Source organism: Schistocerca nitens, chromosome 5 (assembly GCF_023898315.1).
Source record: "Schistocerca nitens isolate TAMUIC-IGC-003100 chromosome 5, iqSchNite1.1, whole genome shotgun sequence".
Classification (NCBI taxonomy): Eukaryota; Metazoa; Arthropoda; class Insecta; order Orthoptera; family Acrididae; genus Schistocerca; species Schistocerca nitens.
Genome location: NC_064618.1, coordinates 520,658,598 through 520,677,587, shown reverse-complemented (window position 1 = coordinate 520,677,587; position 18,990 = coordinate 520,658,598). Strand labels below are relative to the sequence as shown.

At 44.2% G+C, this 18,990-nt stretch overlaps 1 protein-coding gene across 3 annotated transcripts in view; it reads right to left on the bottom strand.

Moving 5' to 3' along the window:
• The window catches only part of LOC126259303 (protein spire), an 853,493-nt gene that overhangs the window by 750,862 nt on the left and 83,641 nt on the right, over positions 1-18,990 (bottom strand). For all 3 annotated transcript variants that reach the window (XM_049955972.1, XM_049955974.1, XM_049955973.1), the window contains exon 2: positions 576-616. In XM_049955972.1, the coding sequence (XP_049811929.1) occupies positions 576-616 (41 nt within the window). The remainder of the gene's footprint in view (positions 1-575; positions 617-18,990) is intronic.

Below are 18,990 nucleotides of genomic sequence, written 5' to 3'. Positions count from 1 at the left end.
AATCGAAAAACAAATGTGGAGGAACTGAACACAATTGCAGGGAAAAAAAACGGCACAGCTTCACTGAAAGAAGGGACTGGTTGAAACGATGCAGCCTGAAGCATCAGTGGATCGTCAGTGTTAATCGCGGGAAGTGTGTGGGGTGAAAATTGTAAAGGAAGACCTAGGTATGAATACAGTAAACAGATTCAAATTCATTTAAGTTGCAACAGTTATTCAAAGATGATGAGAATCGCGCAGGACAGAGCAGCTTGGAGAGCTGCATCAAACCAACTCGACTGGAAAGATTTGTATTTCGAACTACGTAAAAAAGTAGTATTTCACTCACGGGAGTACAGCAACGACAACTTCAGTAACAGGTTAGCGAGTAGTACCTACTCGTAATGGAAACAGTTTAAAAGGCATCGTTTGACAGTAGGTTGGCTTACATATTATTGCTGAACAACCTGTTACAACAACGATATTATTGTCATTAGTAGAAAATGAACTTTTTAGTTGCTTATCCATTAGGACTGTACTCCACAGCAGTTTGTTCACGAAAGCTTCAATACGTTATTGGAACCAAGAACCCTTACCTGCAGCTCCGATGAGACAGGCACCCTCGACGTCGGAGGCCCTGAAACAATATAACGCAAGATATTCATCATCCAAATAATGCTGCTTGCACGTCAGAATCTATGAAATAAATACAAGAATACACAATGACGAAAAAAACGCAAAACCAAAAAGTAATTAATGTAGAGTAATGAAATTTTGGGAATATGTCAACGTAATATATTTAGGTGACTAAGAGTGCAAGATCAAAGGTTAATGCAAACGCGAAATAAGCTCTTGCAAATATGAAATGTTGTACATTAATAACCGGTGTAACCGCTAGACTGTTGAATACATGCAAACGAGCCGGCCTGAGTGGCCGAGCGGTTCTGGGCTCTACAGTCTGTAACCGCGAGACCGCTACGGTCGCAGGTTCGAATCCTGCCTCGGGCATGGATGTGTGTAATGTCCTTAGGTTAGTTAGGTTTAAGTATTTCTAAGTTCTAGGGGACTGATGACCTCAGATGTTAAGTCCCTAGTACTTAGAGCCATTTGAGCCATTTTGAACATGCAAACGTGCATGCATTGTGTTGCACAGGTGACAGATGCCAGTTTTTGGATGGGGTTCCATGCCTGTTGCACTTGGTCGGTCAATACAGGGACGGTTAATGCTGATTGTGGATGACGCTGGAGTTGTCCGATGATGTCCCATACGGGATCGATTGGAGACAGATCTGGTGATGTAGCAGGCCAACGCAATATGTCGACACTCTGTAGAGCAGGATGGGTTACAGCAGCGGTATGCGGGCGAGCGTTATCCTGTTGGAGAACACCCCCTGGAATGCTATTCATGAATGGCGGCACGACAGGTAGAATCACTAGACTGACGTACCAAACCTCCAGCTGTAGGTCCAACGTGTCTAGGACGCAGACATGTTGGTTGCAGGCCCTCAACTGGCCTCCTCCTAAACAACACACGCCCGTCACTGCCACCGGGGCACAACCATCTTTCATCAGTAAACACAACATACCTACACCCTGACCTTCAGTGAGCTCTCACTTGTCACCACTGGTGGCAAAAAGTGGTGATTTGGGTTCGTAGGAATGCACGCTACAAGGCGTGTGGCTCTGAGCTACCTTACAGTAACCGATTTGTAAGAGTTAGTTGTGACACTGTGGTGCCAACCGCTTCTCGAATTGCTGCTGCAGATGCAGTACAATATGCCGGAGCCATACGCCGAACTCTGATCGTCTTCCCTTCCGGTAGTGCCACGCGACCGTCCGAAACCCTGTTATCTAGTGACTCTACATTCTCGTGACCACCCCTGCCAGCAATCATGTACAGTGGCTACACTCCCGCCAAGTCTTACTGCAGTATCGCAAAAGAAACATGCAGCTTCTCGCAGCCCTATTACACGACCTCGTTCAAACTCATGAGGTGTTGATAATGGCGTCTTCGTCGCCTATTGTTACTGCGTGTATCTAGAATAAACCTGATTTGTATCCTCATAGTGGTGCTACTAGCGCCACTAACCCGACAGGCGCGAAATGTGAATATAATTCATCTTTCAGATGTAGGAAAACTCCTAGTCAGTTTGTGTGACAATACTATAACACACTTTTAGCAAAAGACTGCTTCTTCGACAATGTCTTACGTTCCCCTACAGCTGGCTGGGTGAGTGGTTCTCAAATTGGTGCTACTATGGGGTTGATAACAGTTTCGACAGCAGTAGTCAGAAAAATCTGCAAAGGAGTGCTCTATGATTTCTTTTTCCTCTAGGCTAGTGATGTTCAGCCTGGTCACTATCGCCCACTGGTGGGCGTTTAGTTTTCTTGGTGGACGGTAGATGGTATGGGTTTTGAAGATTTTTCATTAAGTTTCATATAATTTTGACATGAATTACGGGCCCATCTGGTAAGTAATTATTAATATATACTTTTAATTGTTTTAACTCTGTTTTACAATTTTATAAAGTTACTTCCTTACTTTCTAAAGCGCCACGACTGCGGAACGTGTGGCTGCTAGGAAAATTTCAGTTGTAAAAAGATTCGAAACTGGACAGTAGGTAAAAAAAGTTGACTGCCCCTGCTCTTGGCAATATTGAGGACATACGACAACCTGAATGCAGATGGAGATTAAGCAGGATATATTCATTACTGATGATACACGCTGAAAAGCCAAAGAAACTGGTACATCTGCCGAATATTGTGTAGGGCCCCCGTGAGCACGCCGAAGTGCCGCAACAGGATGTGGCATGGACTCAATGTCTGAAGTAGTGCTGCAGGGAATTGACGCCAAGAATCCTGCAGGGCTGTCCATAAATCTGTAAGAGTACGAGGGGGGTGGAGATCTCTTCTGAACACCACGTTGCAAGGCATCCCAGACGTGCTCAATGATATTCATGTCTGGGAGTTTGGTGGCCAGCGGAAGTGTTAAACTTAGAAGTGTGTTCCTCGAGGCACTCTGTAGCAATTGGGGAATTGCTCAAGTCCGACGGAATGCACAATGGACATGAACGGATGCAAGTGATCAGACACGATACTTCAGTACGTGTCACTTGTCAGTCGTATCTAGACGTATCAGGGGTCCCCTATCACTCCAACTGCACACGCCCCACACCAATACAGAGCATCCACCAGCTTGAACAATCCCCTACTGACATGTTGGCTGCATGGATTCATGAGGTTGTCTCCATATCCGTACACGTCCATCCGATAGATACAATTTGAAACGAGACTCGTCCGACCAGCCAATATGTTTCCAGCCATCGACAATCCAATGTCGGTGTTCACAGGCCCAGACAAGGCATAATGCTTTGTGTCGTGCAGTCATCAAGGGTACACGAGTGGGACTTCGGTTTCGAAAGCTCATATCGATGATGTTTCGTTAAATGGTTCGCACGCTGACACTTTATGATGGCCCAGCACTTCTGTCAGGTTGAACGATATTCTTCAGTCGTTGTTGGTCCCATTCTTGCAGAATCTTTTTCCGGCCGCAGCGATGTCTGAGATTTGATGTTTTACCGGATTCCTGATATTCACGGTACACTCGTGTACTGGTCGTATGGGAAAATCTCCACTTCATTGCTACCTCGGAGATTCTGTGTCCCATCGCTCGTGCGCCGACTATAACACCACGTTCAAACTCATTTAAATCTTGATGTCCTACCATTGTAGCAGCAGTAACTGATCCAACAACTGCGCGAGACACTTGTTCTCTTAAATAGACGTAGCCGACCGCATCGTCGTATTCTGCCTGTTTACGTATATCTGTATTTGAATACGCATGCCTATACCAGTTTCTTTGGCGCTTCAGTGTAACATCACGAATTAATTCACTTGTCATTTCGTTTAAACTTTAAGAAATCAATATGTATACAAAATATCAGGTGATTTCTAAAACCTGTAAAGTACTAGTGAATACGAGTACGTGTTGGATTGAATCTGAGGAAAGCGGTAACGTCGTCTCGACGAGCTGTTACGTCTAGTTTAGCATATCTCTCGTGTTCTTGAGTCGGCGCAAGGCTGCTGCACAAACAAGTGATTCTCAGATGTGGCAACAGCACAGCTGCATTGCTCTTTATGACGCAAGTGAAACGGCCTTGTTTCAGAGTTTGTCGACGAGTAACTACACAGTGGCTGAACTTAATAGCAACGACTCAGTTTCTTTACTCGTGACCCTTGTCGAACTAGAATTATTTAATATAGGACTGAATCACCGAGTGTGTTTTTAGACGTTCAGTGTTTCTGGTGCCATAGCTCAAGACTTTTCGCAATCTTTCGCTTTCTATACAACACCTCTATACCGCCATTGCTTATGCATCTGTAATAAATCTATTGTAAAGGACAGTATACGCTGTTCAGCGTGGGTTAAGTACAACAGCCATTGAAGTGCGTCGGAATTAACAAGAGGTACCCCACTTGCACCGTAGTATTGTAGCAATAATGTACAGGAAACCAACTTGAAAGAGGGACGTAATTACAGTCTAGTTGACTATCAGAAACCACTGCTGTTCGTAGTCGCCTAGAGCGTCGTCTTTCTTTCTACAACAATGGACGACAGTAGTGGACGTCGACGTCCAGACAGTTTTTCTTATTAGTTTACTTGTTATAATCAAAACATCGATTAGGTTTGTTTTTGTACTTTGGTGGAAGTCTGTTCAAACTGCTACCCGACGAAACTCCTTAAGATATTCCCCTCTTTATGGAAATCGCCTCAGACAAACGCTGGTTTGCGTTTCTTCAAGACCTCAGTTCGCCGCCCCTCCTCCCCCCTCTTTTCTTGCCAATGGCGCAAACGTTCTGCTCCAACGATCTCTATACGACAACGAGAAGATAGTCTCTGCCACTGGCCAATTTCTAATGTGTAGTCATTTTCTTTTTTCTTTCCAAATTACTTCATGACAACTGTGTCGCCCTAACACTATTCAAATTAGAAATGTATACTGAAAAAGTTTCTAACAAGATTAGCCCACTGTCGTACATATACGAGCAATTGGCATGTAAATATAATTAACACCTCGAAAAAATGAAATTATGTAATTAATTCCTATTTTTTTCGCAGATACATGTCTGCAGTCCTTGTACACACGAAACTACCAGCGCCACAGTACCTTACTACATCGGAAAAACAGCCATAACGAAATGGAGCTGCCGAGCTGAAGTTTATCAATGTGTTGCGCCATTTGTGGCGGTCCCATAAGTCCCATAAGATTTCACACACATTTGAACATTTTTTGGGGTATGGACAGAAATAACTGTTCATGTACGACTGAAACTGAAATACAACGCCGGATTACAGTCTTGGCTTGGCAATTATGTCATATTTTCGTAAGTATAGTACAACAGAGAATGAGACGTTTCATTTGTGAATTTTAATCCAGCATACAAGTAAAAAGTGTTCATCGCAAAGCCAAGTCTCTAGGCTATAATGACGCTACGTGGGTGTCTCTGAACAGCCCGTAGTTACTTCCTCGCAGCTGGGTCGTGCAATCATGGAGCTGTAATAAGATTAGGTTTCTTGTTAACTGGAGCCTGAGAGCAGCTGCGGAACGCCAATAGGTAATTTTCATTATCGGAAAACTGTAAGTGCTTTGCACAGAGCACAACTGACTACTTATAGAAGAGAATGCATCAACATCATTTGCTACGCGACGAGAACCTATAGATTATGGAATTTAGTTACTCTCCACAGATTCCGTGTTAGACCATGTTGGAGCGTATCAAGCAGACAGACGTTTATTCTCTGACTTTGCTACAAGATCTTTGGTCCCAAGAAAAATAAAAATGAACATATTTAAAGACAACGCCTAATGTTCAGTAACACACCTTTCAATATTAATTACAGAGCTATATTTTCCGTCTTAAACGCTATACATTTCTTACACTTGAGTAACGACATTCACGATGCTTTAGAGATAGCCAAAGTCCTTAACGATTACTTTCATGTAGGAAGGTAAATAGTTGCACCATCATAGACTACCAACAAGAATAAGGCTGTTTGCTTCTCCTGTATAGATTGATTATCTCTATCAACATGGCTGCTTGAATCACTAACAGGGTCGTTATGAAAAGGCCTGTCAAACCAGTACAGAGACTGGACAAAAATATGGAAGCACCAAACACAACACACTGCCATGCGGTGTAGGAAACCCGTTGGTATTCGAAACATCTTACAGTCGCCCCGGAATTGATAAATACAGGTCTTGTATGGTTTTTTCACGGTAATCTTATACTATTCTTCCTACAAAACAGTGACAAATTCAGATAATGATAATGTAGGTGGATAGCGATCACGTACCATTCTCTCCAAAGCAGAATACAAAGGCTCAAAAATGTGAGATCTGGTGACCGCGGCAGCCAGGAGAAATGCGACAAATCATTCTCGTGCTCATAAAACCAATCCTGGACTATGTAAGCTGTGTGGACAGGGGCCCTGTCATCCTGGAACACAGCATCATTTTTGGGAACAATGGGATGGCCCTGATCACTTTTATGGTAACATAATCCTCAGCAGTAATTCGATCTTGCAAAGTAATCATCGGGCACATGGAATACCACGATTTGGTGACCCAGACCACCACCGAACCCCCGACATTTTACACACTTGCGACGTACACTATCATAAGTTGGAAACACTGTCAAAAAACTCTCATCCGACCAAATTACTTCCTTCCATGCCCCATAGGCTAGGTTTTATGGCTTCGGTAGCAAGTTTTTTTGTTAGGGACATTTGAATCACTGATGGGTGGTTTTCGAATTCCAGTTCGGCCTGTAGTTTCCTGCGTATGGAGGAGCTCCCTTCGTGCTGTTTTGGTGCTGACCAGGTTCGCGATTGCGACATTCAGTTCTGCAGTGACTTTTGCAGCTGCCGTCCTCTTTTCATTATATTCAATGATCGTTTACCGCCGCGCGGGATTAGCCGAGCGGTCTTAGTCGCTGCTGTCATGGACTGTGTGGCTGGTCCCGGCGGAGGTTCAAGTCCTCCCTCGGGCATGGGTGTGTGTGTGTTTGTCCTTAGGATAATTTAGGTTAAATAGTGTGTAAGCATAGGGACTGATGACCTTAGCAGTTAAGTCCTATAAGATTTCACACACTTTTTTTTTTTGATCGTTTACCACGATCACACAACACACACTTTCGTCCGCGTTTTGACGCAGCAGATTATGTTTTTCCGCTTTCTCTGTATGCGGTATAAATCTTTATACGGTGTCTGTTGAAAAACACTTCAGCTACCGTGGTTACGTAAGCACCCACCATACGACCACCAACTATCTTCCCACGTTCGAATTCTCTAAGCTCCGACATAACGCGCTCGCAGCTACACACGACTGACACTCGCAACGTATTGAGGACATTGCACAGGTGAATTTCGAGGTCAAACACGACAGCGAAACCTACATGTTGAAGCATGCATTTATGCATTTCTCGCGGTGGTTCCGTATTTCTGTACAGTACCTGTATTTGGGATGAACTGGCGCTCGTTGAACAAGATTAAATACACACATAAAAGAGTTTTGCATTACTTCGCTTCCGAGAGTTCCGGAACCTGTACAGAAAATAATTCGTAAGTAGCGGTCATTCACTGCAGTAGTAGCCCTCGGGCGGCCTGAGCGAGGCATGTCATGGACAGTTCCTATCTCTGTATTTCCTCCACGTCCGAACAATATCGCTTTGGTTCACTCCGAGACACCTGGACACTTCCCGCCTGGATACTTCCCTTGTTGAGAGCCCTTCCTGGCACAAAGTAACAATGCGGACGCGATCGAACCGTGGTATGGACCGTCTAGGCATGGTTGAACAACAGACAACACAAGCCGTGCACCTCCTTCCTGGTGGAATGACTGGAACTGATCGGCTGTCGGACCCCCTCCGTCTAATAGGCGCTGCTCATGCATTGTTGTTTACAACTTTGGGCGGGTTTAGTGACATCTCTGAGCAGTCAAAGGGACTGTGTGTGTGATACAATATCCACAGTCAACGTCTGTCTTCAGTTCTTGAAACCGGGGCGATGCAAAACATTTTTTGATGAGAGTAAAATGAGAACAAAGCACTAATTTATAACGTATTAAGTTCTGTTGCTTTAACAAATGTTGTAAAAACAATGTACCTCCCATTCAATAAGCGACCGCCGAACACACCTTGATATGGTCTGATATGCAAAGAGGATGAATAGTACATTACAAGATGAACCCTCTAGAAAACAGTCTAATTTCGCCTGAAAATCGGTAACGTCTTCATTTTAGCATAAGTAAAAGGAAAATCAAGCGAATTACCACTGCCGTTACGATGCAAGGATCACATCGTAAAGAAATGCAAGACATCAACCGATCATCATACATTAAATTATATGTGGTTTCCCGCTATTACTTTTGGTGAATACTGGGGTAAATTCGACAGGAGGGCTGAAGTCTATCGTTCTCATATTTTTGTCTAACTTCCTCCGACCTCCCCCCCCCCCCCCTTTCTCTCTCTCTCTCTCTCTCTCTCTCTCTCTCTGACACACACACACACACACACACACACACACACACACACACACACACACACTAAACGCGCGCGCGCTCGGGACACAGTATTTGCAAACTTAAACAAAATTTTACAAACTTTGTTATTTAAATGTTCATGTGCCAATTTCGAACGGTGCATAATACTGTTTCGTTGTGAGAGATAAATGAAGGGATGATCTATAATCGTATTGTAATACAATGAAACTGAGTACTGCATCTGAATCTAGACCACGAACGATATTAACCGCGTTCCTCAGCAAGCACTCCATGTAATCTGTTTTATGCCTCATTTAATTACATGTTTGTGATACGTTTCACCTAATACGTGTGCTAAAGAAGACTTGACGGGCACTAGCATCCAAGCAAGATTGCCAGGCTAAGGTCAGTAGCAGAGTACGGTGGCAATGACATCGTTCACGTACGGACCTTGAAACTCGGTGAACCGAATCCAATTAAGCAGGGTCACGATGGAATCGCGCCAGAAGGCGTTCCACTGCGCGGGTACGGCAGCCGTAAGGAAGAGCGGGCAGGAAACAGGTGTCGCTGCCACACACTTGGCTGCCCAGGATAACGCCGGCCGCTGTCGGAAGACGGCGTCGCTGTCACACCCCTACACGCGGGCTCTGCGCGCCTGCGCCAGGTCGCGCGGCGTTGTGGTTGAGGCACAGTTTCTCGCGCCGCGCGTCGCGCGTGCCTCGCTAGCACCGTGGGAAATTTGAGGCGGGGAGCGGAAAAGTAGCCCGGCCATATGCTCACATCGGAACGGCGCATATGAGCAGTGGCAGTACTGCCCATACGATAAATTTTGCCTCACTGTGTACTAAATTTTATTGCCTTTGTGTAGTGTTTCGTTTTTCGTCATTTAAACGCTCCAGCTTTCTCCGTTATGAAATTATACTTTTCTGTTATTTATATCTGTATAGTTTTGCATTGTTTTTCTTCTGTCAAGAAAAATGCATACTTCAGTAACTGATGAGCCATTGGCCGCTGGAATTGTATCATATGCCTCCGCGATGTTTTCATATCGCAAGAAGGGACAGAGGGTAGTGAATAAGGAAGCAAGCGATATTATAAAATCATACGATTAAGAATCAAGGCAGGAAAGTAAAACAGGGTTATCTTCTCGCTGCCTAGTATGCTGGCCTATCTGTACGATCTGTTACAAAAATTTAATAATTGGCAAAACACTCTCCTCCTTGAGGCTATCATTCGCCAAACTTATTTTTCGATGTCTCGAGCGGTTCAGGAGATATGAGAGATGTCGCGAGTATTTCATTCTCGAGGGCGTGAGATCGGAAGCGAGCGCGCTACATGGGATCCATTTTCTCGAGATCGGAGGCAGATAGAGACCTCCTCCCAAGTCTAAAGAAAAATTCAGCATGTTAGCTAAATTTCATACGCAGCAACATATGGTGTAATACGCACAAAACGCAAAATCATAGCCACCCCTAATTTTGGTTGCAAACTTTTTGAGTTTTGCGTAGTGTCTTACTAAAATGTGTACCGGGTGATCAAAAAGTCAGCATAAATTTGAAAACTTAATGAACAACGGAATAATGTAGATAGAGAGGTAAAAATAGACACACATGCTTGGAATGACATGGGGTTTTATTAGAACAAAAAAAAAAAAACACCCCATATTGCTGGACGCGTGAAACATCTCTTGCGCGCGTCGTTTGGTGATGATCGTGTGCTCAGCCGCCACTTTCGTCATGCTTGGCCTCCCAGGTCTCCAGACCTCAGTCCGTGCGATTATTTGCTTTGGGGTTACCTGAAGTCGCAAGTGTGTCGTGATCGACCGACGTCTCTAGGGATGCTGAAAGACAACATCCGACGCCAATGCCTCACCACAACTCCGGACATGCTTTACAGTGCTGTTCACAACATTATTCCTCGACTACAGCTATTGTTGAGGAATGATGGTGGACATATTGAGGATTTCCTGTAAAGAACATAATCTTTGCTTTGTTATGCTAATTATTGCTACTCTGATCAGATGAAGCGCCATCTATCGGACATTTTTTGAACGTTTGCATTTTTTGGGTTCTACTAAAACCCCATGTCATTCCAAGCATGTGTGTCAATTTGTACCTCTCTATCTACATTATTCCGTGATTTATTCAGTTTTCAAATTTATACTGACTTTTTGATCATCCGGTATAGCACAATAAGAATGATCATTAGCGAGGTGATGGGCACTTCACCACGAAGCTGAAGTAAGGCAAAAATCATATATTTTCAGTGAATAGTTTATGTAAAATCGTTTGAGAAAGATATCAGGTTGCGCGCGCTTCGGTTCTGTCAGCGCAGAGCGTCGCCAGTCGGCGCGTGCGAAGTATTGTACACGTCGCAATATGCGCTGGACCCGCGGGACTCGTGCTGCACGTGCGTGTCGCGCAGTAGTGTCGTGTCACGTCACACGTGCTATAAGCGTCTCAATTTGCGCCTAGCCTAACGCAGCGGCCACGACCGACCAGTTGTGCAGCATGGCTCGGAACTTAAGCGGCACCGTCTGCACGCTTTCTCCAAATGATACACAACAGCCACTGCTGTTTCTGAAATTACTAGCCTCTGCATCTGTCTATTTATGGTACTTCCTAGTGAGCACAAATAATGAGAGGAATGCCATCTGTATATTGTAGTACAAAAACAGTTTTTCTTTGTATGTTTCGTAATTTCTGTATCGGCTTCACTGTGTGTTGACTAGATTCCTGAAAGTTTAAAACTATATATGGTGAATTTGCTGAAGAGGGTAAACTCTACGAAATAATGCCGGAGAGCAAAACAAAAAAGACCTGGACGTTATCATGGCCGGAAATGTGTCCTAAGGGAGGCACACCCATTTGAGGGTGGAGATAAAAGATCTTCGGCAGTCGCCCCGGGATCAGCATCAATCAGAAGGCCCGCCAGCATGTGGTAAGCCACATGGCCCTATGGAACTTTCTCCAAGACTACTATTAGGCGTATCACTACGTATGTCGTGTCTGCTCTTTCGGACATGGCCGAAGGAACAGGCACAACATATACACAATTAAGGCGATGAAGGCCAATGATCCATTCAGTGCAGATGCACATCAAGCTCGAACTCTTGCGGTATTACTGAGATGCCCCGCGAGTAATGAGGCTGATGGTGGGGCGGGGGCGCTCCGTCAGTAGTGTGTGGTACATGCTGAGATTTTCTGTCTGACGGGAGGCGTGCTACAGTAGAAGGTGCGGTTGTGGTGAAGACCGTGTCTGGATGGTGCGATGATCAGCACATCTGCCTAGTAAGCAGGAGAATCGGGTTCGAATCTCGGTCCGGCACAAATTTTAAAGTTTCCCCACTGATATAAATCAATTTGATAGTAGCTAATGTCTTTAAGCTCTGTGTTGCATCACTTACAACGCGTGCAAGCCTTACTATTTGCCTCCGCGTCGACAGTTTTATCGCTGGTTCGTCACACAGGCCATCGCGTCTTATTCATAGGCAAGGCATCCTCTAGGAAGGGCGGTATCGTCGGCCTTCACAACATCCACCTGTTCGCTACAGACAATCCCCATGGTATGGTGGCAGCGAACCATCACCATCGGTTTAGCCTCAATGTGTGGGCAGCCATTTTTCACGACCGCCTCGTGGGATCATACATTCTTCTAGAATGCTTCACAAGCGAGGCTTATCTGCACTTTCCGTATGTGGCTCTGCCTCCCTTTTTGGAAAACCTGTCTTTGGTGGTACAAAAGATAATGTGGCAGCTACCTGATGGTGCTACAGTTCACTGCTCTCTTGAGTGGGGGGCTAAAACATTTGTACATACAGTACCTTCCCAGTTGCCTAGCGTGTTTTCGTGTCTGCTTTAATCATTGAAACCTAAACTGTCAAAGATCTTTTATCTCCACCTTCAAGTGGGTGTACCTGCTTTGGAACGCATTTCAGTCAATATGCCCATGCGACCTTGTTTGCTCTATCCCTGAGGGATCGTTTTTTGCAGTTTGTCCCCATTTAACAAAATCACCCTGCATTTGAATAACAACAGAACAGATGGCCAGCTGAAAATTGTTCCAATCCGCTTTTGTTATTAATATTGTGATTTTAACTTTGGTTTATTCCTTAATTACTGTTTACTTTTCTAAGATACAACATGCTTATTACGAAAAACGAAATATTTGGGCTGTTTTCACGGGTGTGTGTCCGCCTTTGCAGCTAAATGAAAGGTAGTTTATTTTCTGCCCAACGCGTTTCGCTCCATTTATTTGTGAACGTTCTACAGTGGCTTGTAATACAGTTTTGTTCCGTGTATGTAATTAAGAAGTTACATAGTAATTACAAATTGTTAATATACCATATTTTCTCTTGTTATTTTCTTGTTTTTCAGGTTAGCAACGACTTTTGCGGCACACGTTTCTTGAGATTAAATTATCATTTGGTCTTACTTATGATTTTTTATGTTAAGCCACGTGTATCGTCCTGAATTTTGAAGCAACTAAAGAACGACGGAAAAAGGTTAAAACGATGATTTGGGGTTGTCCGAAAACTTCTCGGGTGTTTATTGCTTTTGCCAATGTTGTCCCAGTGTACAAATCGCCACTTGCGATGTTCTCTTTCTTCGGCTACACGCTTCATGAAACACCTATCTGCTCCCCAAATGTGCAACATTAAATATTAACAAATTATTCAGGAAAGCCACCCAAACGCAGTGGTCAGATATGATTAGAATATGCATTGACGGGTCTAACGTAACGGATCAACTGTAAATGGGTAGAGTATTCTTTTGTCTTTATCTCCAAACAAAACGTTCATATTTCCTCCCCCACAATGTGTCTGTATTCACCACAGAGGTAGCTGTCATCATGCAAGTTGTCAGTTCGTCTGGTATCGTTGACTAAACGAGATCCTGAACACATGTGACTCGTGAAGTGCTCTAAAGAGCCCAGAAGAATCAACAAGTGTCGCCTTATGAATATACTGCATGAATATCATGGTTGAACTACAGCGGTATGCATCTTACGTAAACTTTCTCTCACCAAGGCTCCCAAACAAAATGAGCATGTGGATCTCCATGTAACGCGCAGCGGGCAATTCAGTGCATGTCACCACATCGCTGAACTTCATGGCAAGAGCACATCGCGCATGGAAAGCAGAAGTGGGAAGGAAAATGACGGTACAGAGGGTGCCAGTACAACAATGTGCTGTCTGCTCCCCTAATTCGTGTTTATTGACGCCTTAGAGACTTGGCAACTTCTTCGTGTGACACAGCCTCAGAAAGCTCTTCAAATCATGAATCATTTCACGCGTGCGGTATCACAATCAGCATATGAGTCTAATGTTTCAACTTGCTTCATCTTTTGCGCAGTTTCCCCACTAGCCACGACACCATCCTCGCATCATAAAATACAACTTACAGAATCATAATGTTTTTTAAGAAATTGTTGCTTAGACATAATGGAATGTATTCCCACGAAGAGTTTCTGTACCATCGAATCGACTGTAGCTGTCAGGGGATAGCGTTGCCTGACTCTTACCTTATGAAAACCCTCATATAAAATGATTATGTTGAAACATCATTTCGAAATACATTACTGTTTTCTACTATTCGTTACCTTTACTTCCCTCAGGTGTCTGAATTAATTGCATTTATTGGCATTTATCACGATGTTTCATGTTCTGTGATCAGGTATTACGTCCTTTTACATTTTTTGTTTGTTTAATCATAAAATGTAACATTCACGTAGCGAAGTGCGGGCTGCATTGTATGAACATCAAACTGAATAAAACACTACAAATTTATGTTCACTATGACAGCTGGCACAGTAAAAAGAAGACTTTTACAAACACTACCAGTACCCACGGCCAATGCAGTATAGCTGACCTACTCAACGGTAACTGCAGTGTGAAAAAATAAGGTAAATACTTGAATTGGGATATCTGTGACATCGCTGAGAGAAGATATGATCTCCAAGCTGTTTGTCGCCTTATGTAAACACGAAACTGATACCGGAAGTTTAGGTACATTAGATAACAGGACCCACCCCTCACATACACGAGAACCGGCAACTCTACTTGAGTCTTGAAGGTCAGAGGAAAAGTATTATCGTTACGTCGACGCCCAAGTTATTGGAGACCTAACACAAGGTATGACTGAACAGGTATAGGGAAAGACAGACAGCTGTGTCAGTCGCTAAGGAAATATCCTTAGGGGAACCACGAAAAAATAAGCCTGGAAAACCGAATGGAGATTTCAATCCCACTCGTTCCGAATGCGAGATCTGGGCTAATGTGTACATCAGGGCCAGCGCCAGTCAAAGCGGTGTTTTTCTACTGCTCGTAGGTTGGCAACGCCTCAGCTTTTCACGTAACCAACGAGAGGCGAGAAAAGACAGTGATTTTCTATCACATTGTCATAAATATTTGACTGTTTTCTTTATTTTTAACGAATATGTCAAGCATTACAAGGTTGTGGTTAGTTTAGACATAGTAGCACATGTTAAGTTACTGCGAGTCAAACGAGCATCTATTAAGTTTGTAATTTTGGTTGCACAAGTACCTGTTTGTTTCTAATTTTGTCACGAATTGCAAGGTAATGGTAGACTGAAGTGAGAATGTCACAATACTTCTTCGTCGCAGGCTGGTGTGGCCGAGCGGTTCCAGGCACTTCAGTCTGGAACCGCGCGACCGCTACGGTCGCAAGTTCAAATCCTGCCTCGGGCAAGGATGTGTGTGCTGTCCTTAGGTTACTTAGGTTCAAGTAGTTCTAAGTTCTAGGGGCCTGATGACCTCAGATTTTAAGTGCCATAGTGCTCAGAGCCATTTGAATCATTTGAACTCCTTCGTCCCTTGATTGCAAACACGTCGTCGGTCCGCTGCTCTCTAACTATGGAGAACCACCAGCTAACGCATTCCCTATCGCCCCCATCATACCCCACGGCATGCGCTGACAACATTACCGCCAGTAACACGAAAGTACGCCACTAACCCCCATCTTTTAGCGAGTTCTGTATTCTAAGGCTGTTGACAAAATATCGATATTTATTACAAAAATATCGATATATATCGGCGACACATTTTCACCGATACCGAGTGCTGATGTTTTTATTTTATTTTTTTCGCAGTTCTTGGTTATATTTGTAGTCCTTAAATTGTAGTAGAATATAATTTTACTTTCACTGTGTGAAGAAACCTTACTACTATTTGAACTTTCATCACGTCCAGTCTTTCTCTTTCACTTTGTGAAATAAGTAGTGGTGACAAACAAATCCGATTGCACTGCGGGATTTACGGTGTGAATGGAATAACAAGATTTCAGATGTGAAGAAATAGCATACCAGTTGCGTCAAAAAACAATTTTTAATGCAACTATTGTGCTATTTCTTCACATCGGCAGTCTTCAAAAACAGTTGCTGAAAATGAACAAAAATCTAAATGATAAGATTGGTCTTTGCGGTGAGCGAGACGTATGAGAGGAAATGCTGACGTAATCGACGCTCGGCGCTACCAACAGAAACTGCAACGTTTGACTTCATTACGCAATTTTGACACTGCAGAGCGTACAAGAAGTCCGGTAACACTTTCAATTATTTACTGCACAAGAACCAAACATTGTACAGATATCATGTATGTCATTTTGAAGAGAAACGCAGAAATTTTTTTTATGTATACCGTCACTGCGTAGTTTGGTAATTTGCCGATAGTCAGCGCTAGTAGCAAACATGTTATGTTCAGGTGCGAATCGAGCTTTCTGTGTGTTGGGGTTCAACAAAAAGAAGTGTGCTACAACTGTTCAACGGATGTTGAAAACCGAGTACGGTAAGAAGCCACCAACAAGGAAGGCCATTTACCACTGGCACAGGAAATTCGTTACGACGGGTTGCTTGTACTCGGCAAAGAGAAGCGGACGTCCCAGTGTGAGTGAAGAGAATGTGGAGCGCGTACGAGAGACATTCATACCACTGACTATCGGCAAATTACCGAACTACGCTGTGACGGTATAAATGAAAAAAAAAAAAATCAGGTTTTCTCTGCAAAATGACATATGTATGGTATCTGTGCAATGTTTGGTTCTTGTGCAATAAATAACTGAAATTGTTCCCGGACTTAATCTACACCCCTTATAATTGCTAGGTCGCTGGCGTTTGCAGAAATGAGAGAACAGGGAAGTCGACAAAAATTATTCCAGTTAAATCCGATATGTGACGAACCGAACGACGTACCCATCGGACACCATTTACTGTGCCATTTACATACAGCTACTGTTGCTAGCAAAGTAGTTATTGCCAAGCGGAACGTGCATCGTTTTCCTTTCAATTCTTGCTCTAAGAGGGATAGAGTGCCAGTTTGTTCATGTACAGAATACCTAATAATAAATCAGTACTTAAATATACAGCTCTAAAACCGGTAGTACATTTACGGCGTTTAGCCGATATTTTTACAGGCCGGTACGTCGGTATTTTTCCCACCGATACGTCTATACGTTTTTTCGATAAGTCGAGGCTCGATAAAGACGGTTTTTTAAACAATCGATGTATGGGATTCGCGATACTTTTAAAAATATTTACAGTCCTAATTCCAGCCACTGCACGATCACTCTCGACGTATGGGCTAAGCTCAGGACATGGATATGAAGATATATGCTCGGGATGACGCACTCTAGTACACTACTGGCCATTAAAATTGCTACACCACGAGACGTGCTACAGACGCGAAATTTAACCGACAGGAAGAAGATGCTGTGATATCCAAATGATTAGCTTTTCAGAGCATTCACACAAGGTTGGCGTCGGTGGCGACACCTACAACGTGCTGACATGAGGAAAGTTTCCAAACGATTTCTCATACACAAACAGCAGTTGACCGGCGTTGCCTGGTGAAACGTTGTTGTGATGCCTCGTGTAGGGAGCAGAAATGCGTACCTTCACGTTTCCGACGTTGATAAAGGTTGGATTGTAGCCTACCGCGATTGCAGTTTATCGTATCGCGACATTGCTGCTCGCGTTGGTCGACATCGAATGACTGTTAGCAGAATATGGAATCGTTAGGTTCAGGAGGGTAATACGGAACGTCGTGTTGGATCCCAAGGGCCTCGCATCACTAGCAGTCGAGATAACATGCATCTTATCCGCATGGCTGTAACGGATCGTGCAGCCACTTCTCGATCCCTGAGTCAACAGATGGGGACGTTTGCAAGACAACAATCATCTGCACGAAAAGTTCGACGACGTTTGCAGCAGCATGGACTATCAGCTCGGAGACCGTGGCTGCGGTTACACTTGACGCTGCATCACAGACAGGAGCGCCTGCGATGGTGTACTCAACGACGAACCTGGGTGCATGAATGGCTAAACGTCATTTTTTCGGATGAATTCAGGTTCTGTTTACAGCATCATAATGGTCGCATCCGTGTTTGGCGACATCGCGGTGAACGCACATTGGAAGCGTGTATTCGTCATCGCCATACTGGCGTATCACCCGGCGTGATGGTACGGGATGCCATTGGTTACACGTCTCGGTCACCTCTTGTTCGCATTGACGGCACTTTGAACAGTGGACGTTACATTTCAGATGGGTTACGACCCGTGGCTCTACCCTTCATTCAATCCCTGCGAAACCCCTACATTTCAGCAGGATACTGCACGACCGCATGTTGCAGGTCCTGTACGGGCCTTTCTGGGTACAGAAAATGTTCGACTGCTGCCCTGGCCAGCACATTCTCCAGACCTCTCACCAACTGAAAACGTCTGGTCAATGGTGGCCGAGCAACTGGCTCGTCACAATACGCCAGTCACTACTCTTGATGAACTGTGGTATCGTGTTGAAGTTGCATGGGCAGCTGTACCTGTACACGCCATCCAATCTCTGTTTGACTCAATGCCCAGGCCAAGGCCGTTATTAAGGCCAGAGGTGGTTGTTCTAGGTACTGATTTCTCAGGATATATGCACCCAAACTGCGAAAATGTAATCACATGTCAGTTCTAGTATAATATATTTGTCCAATGAATACCCGTTGATCAGCTGCATTTCTTCTTGGTGTAGCAATTTTAATCGCCAGTAGTGTAATTGTTGGCTACCCAGCAAAAATTTGTAAACAGTGGTACAGGTGATATCAGTCACGTACGCCAAAACCATCACAAAAGCCTTAACTTAGCGGTACAACTTGTTTCTCGACTAGTTTCAGCAAAATATTCAGTCACGTCCATACAGTAAATGTCTTCGAATGAAGGGAATAGATTCCGATCATTACCGGTGGAAGCAGAACAAGCAGCATCGCTGAAGTGGATGGAGGGGAAATAGAGCGCAGGAAGCAGGCGAATGCCGGTCGGTTCACAGCAGGCACGCCGTGCTAATGGCCTTAGCGGACACGCTAGGCTGAGCAGCCGGCCGTCACAGGTGCGGGCAGCCCCTTGACCAACTGGCAGCCCGGCTTGTCATCATGGGCTCGCACGCACACACACACTCTCCACTACGGCTGCCTGTAAG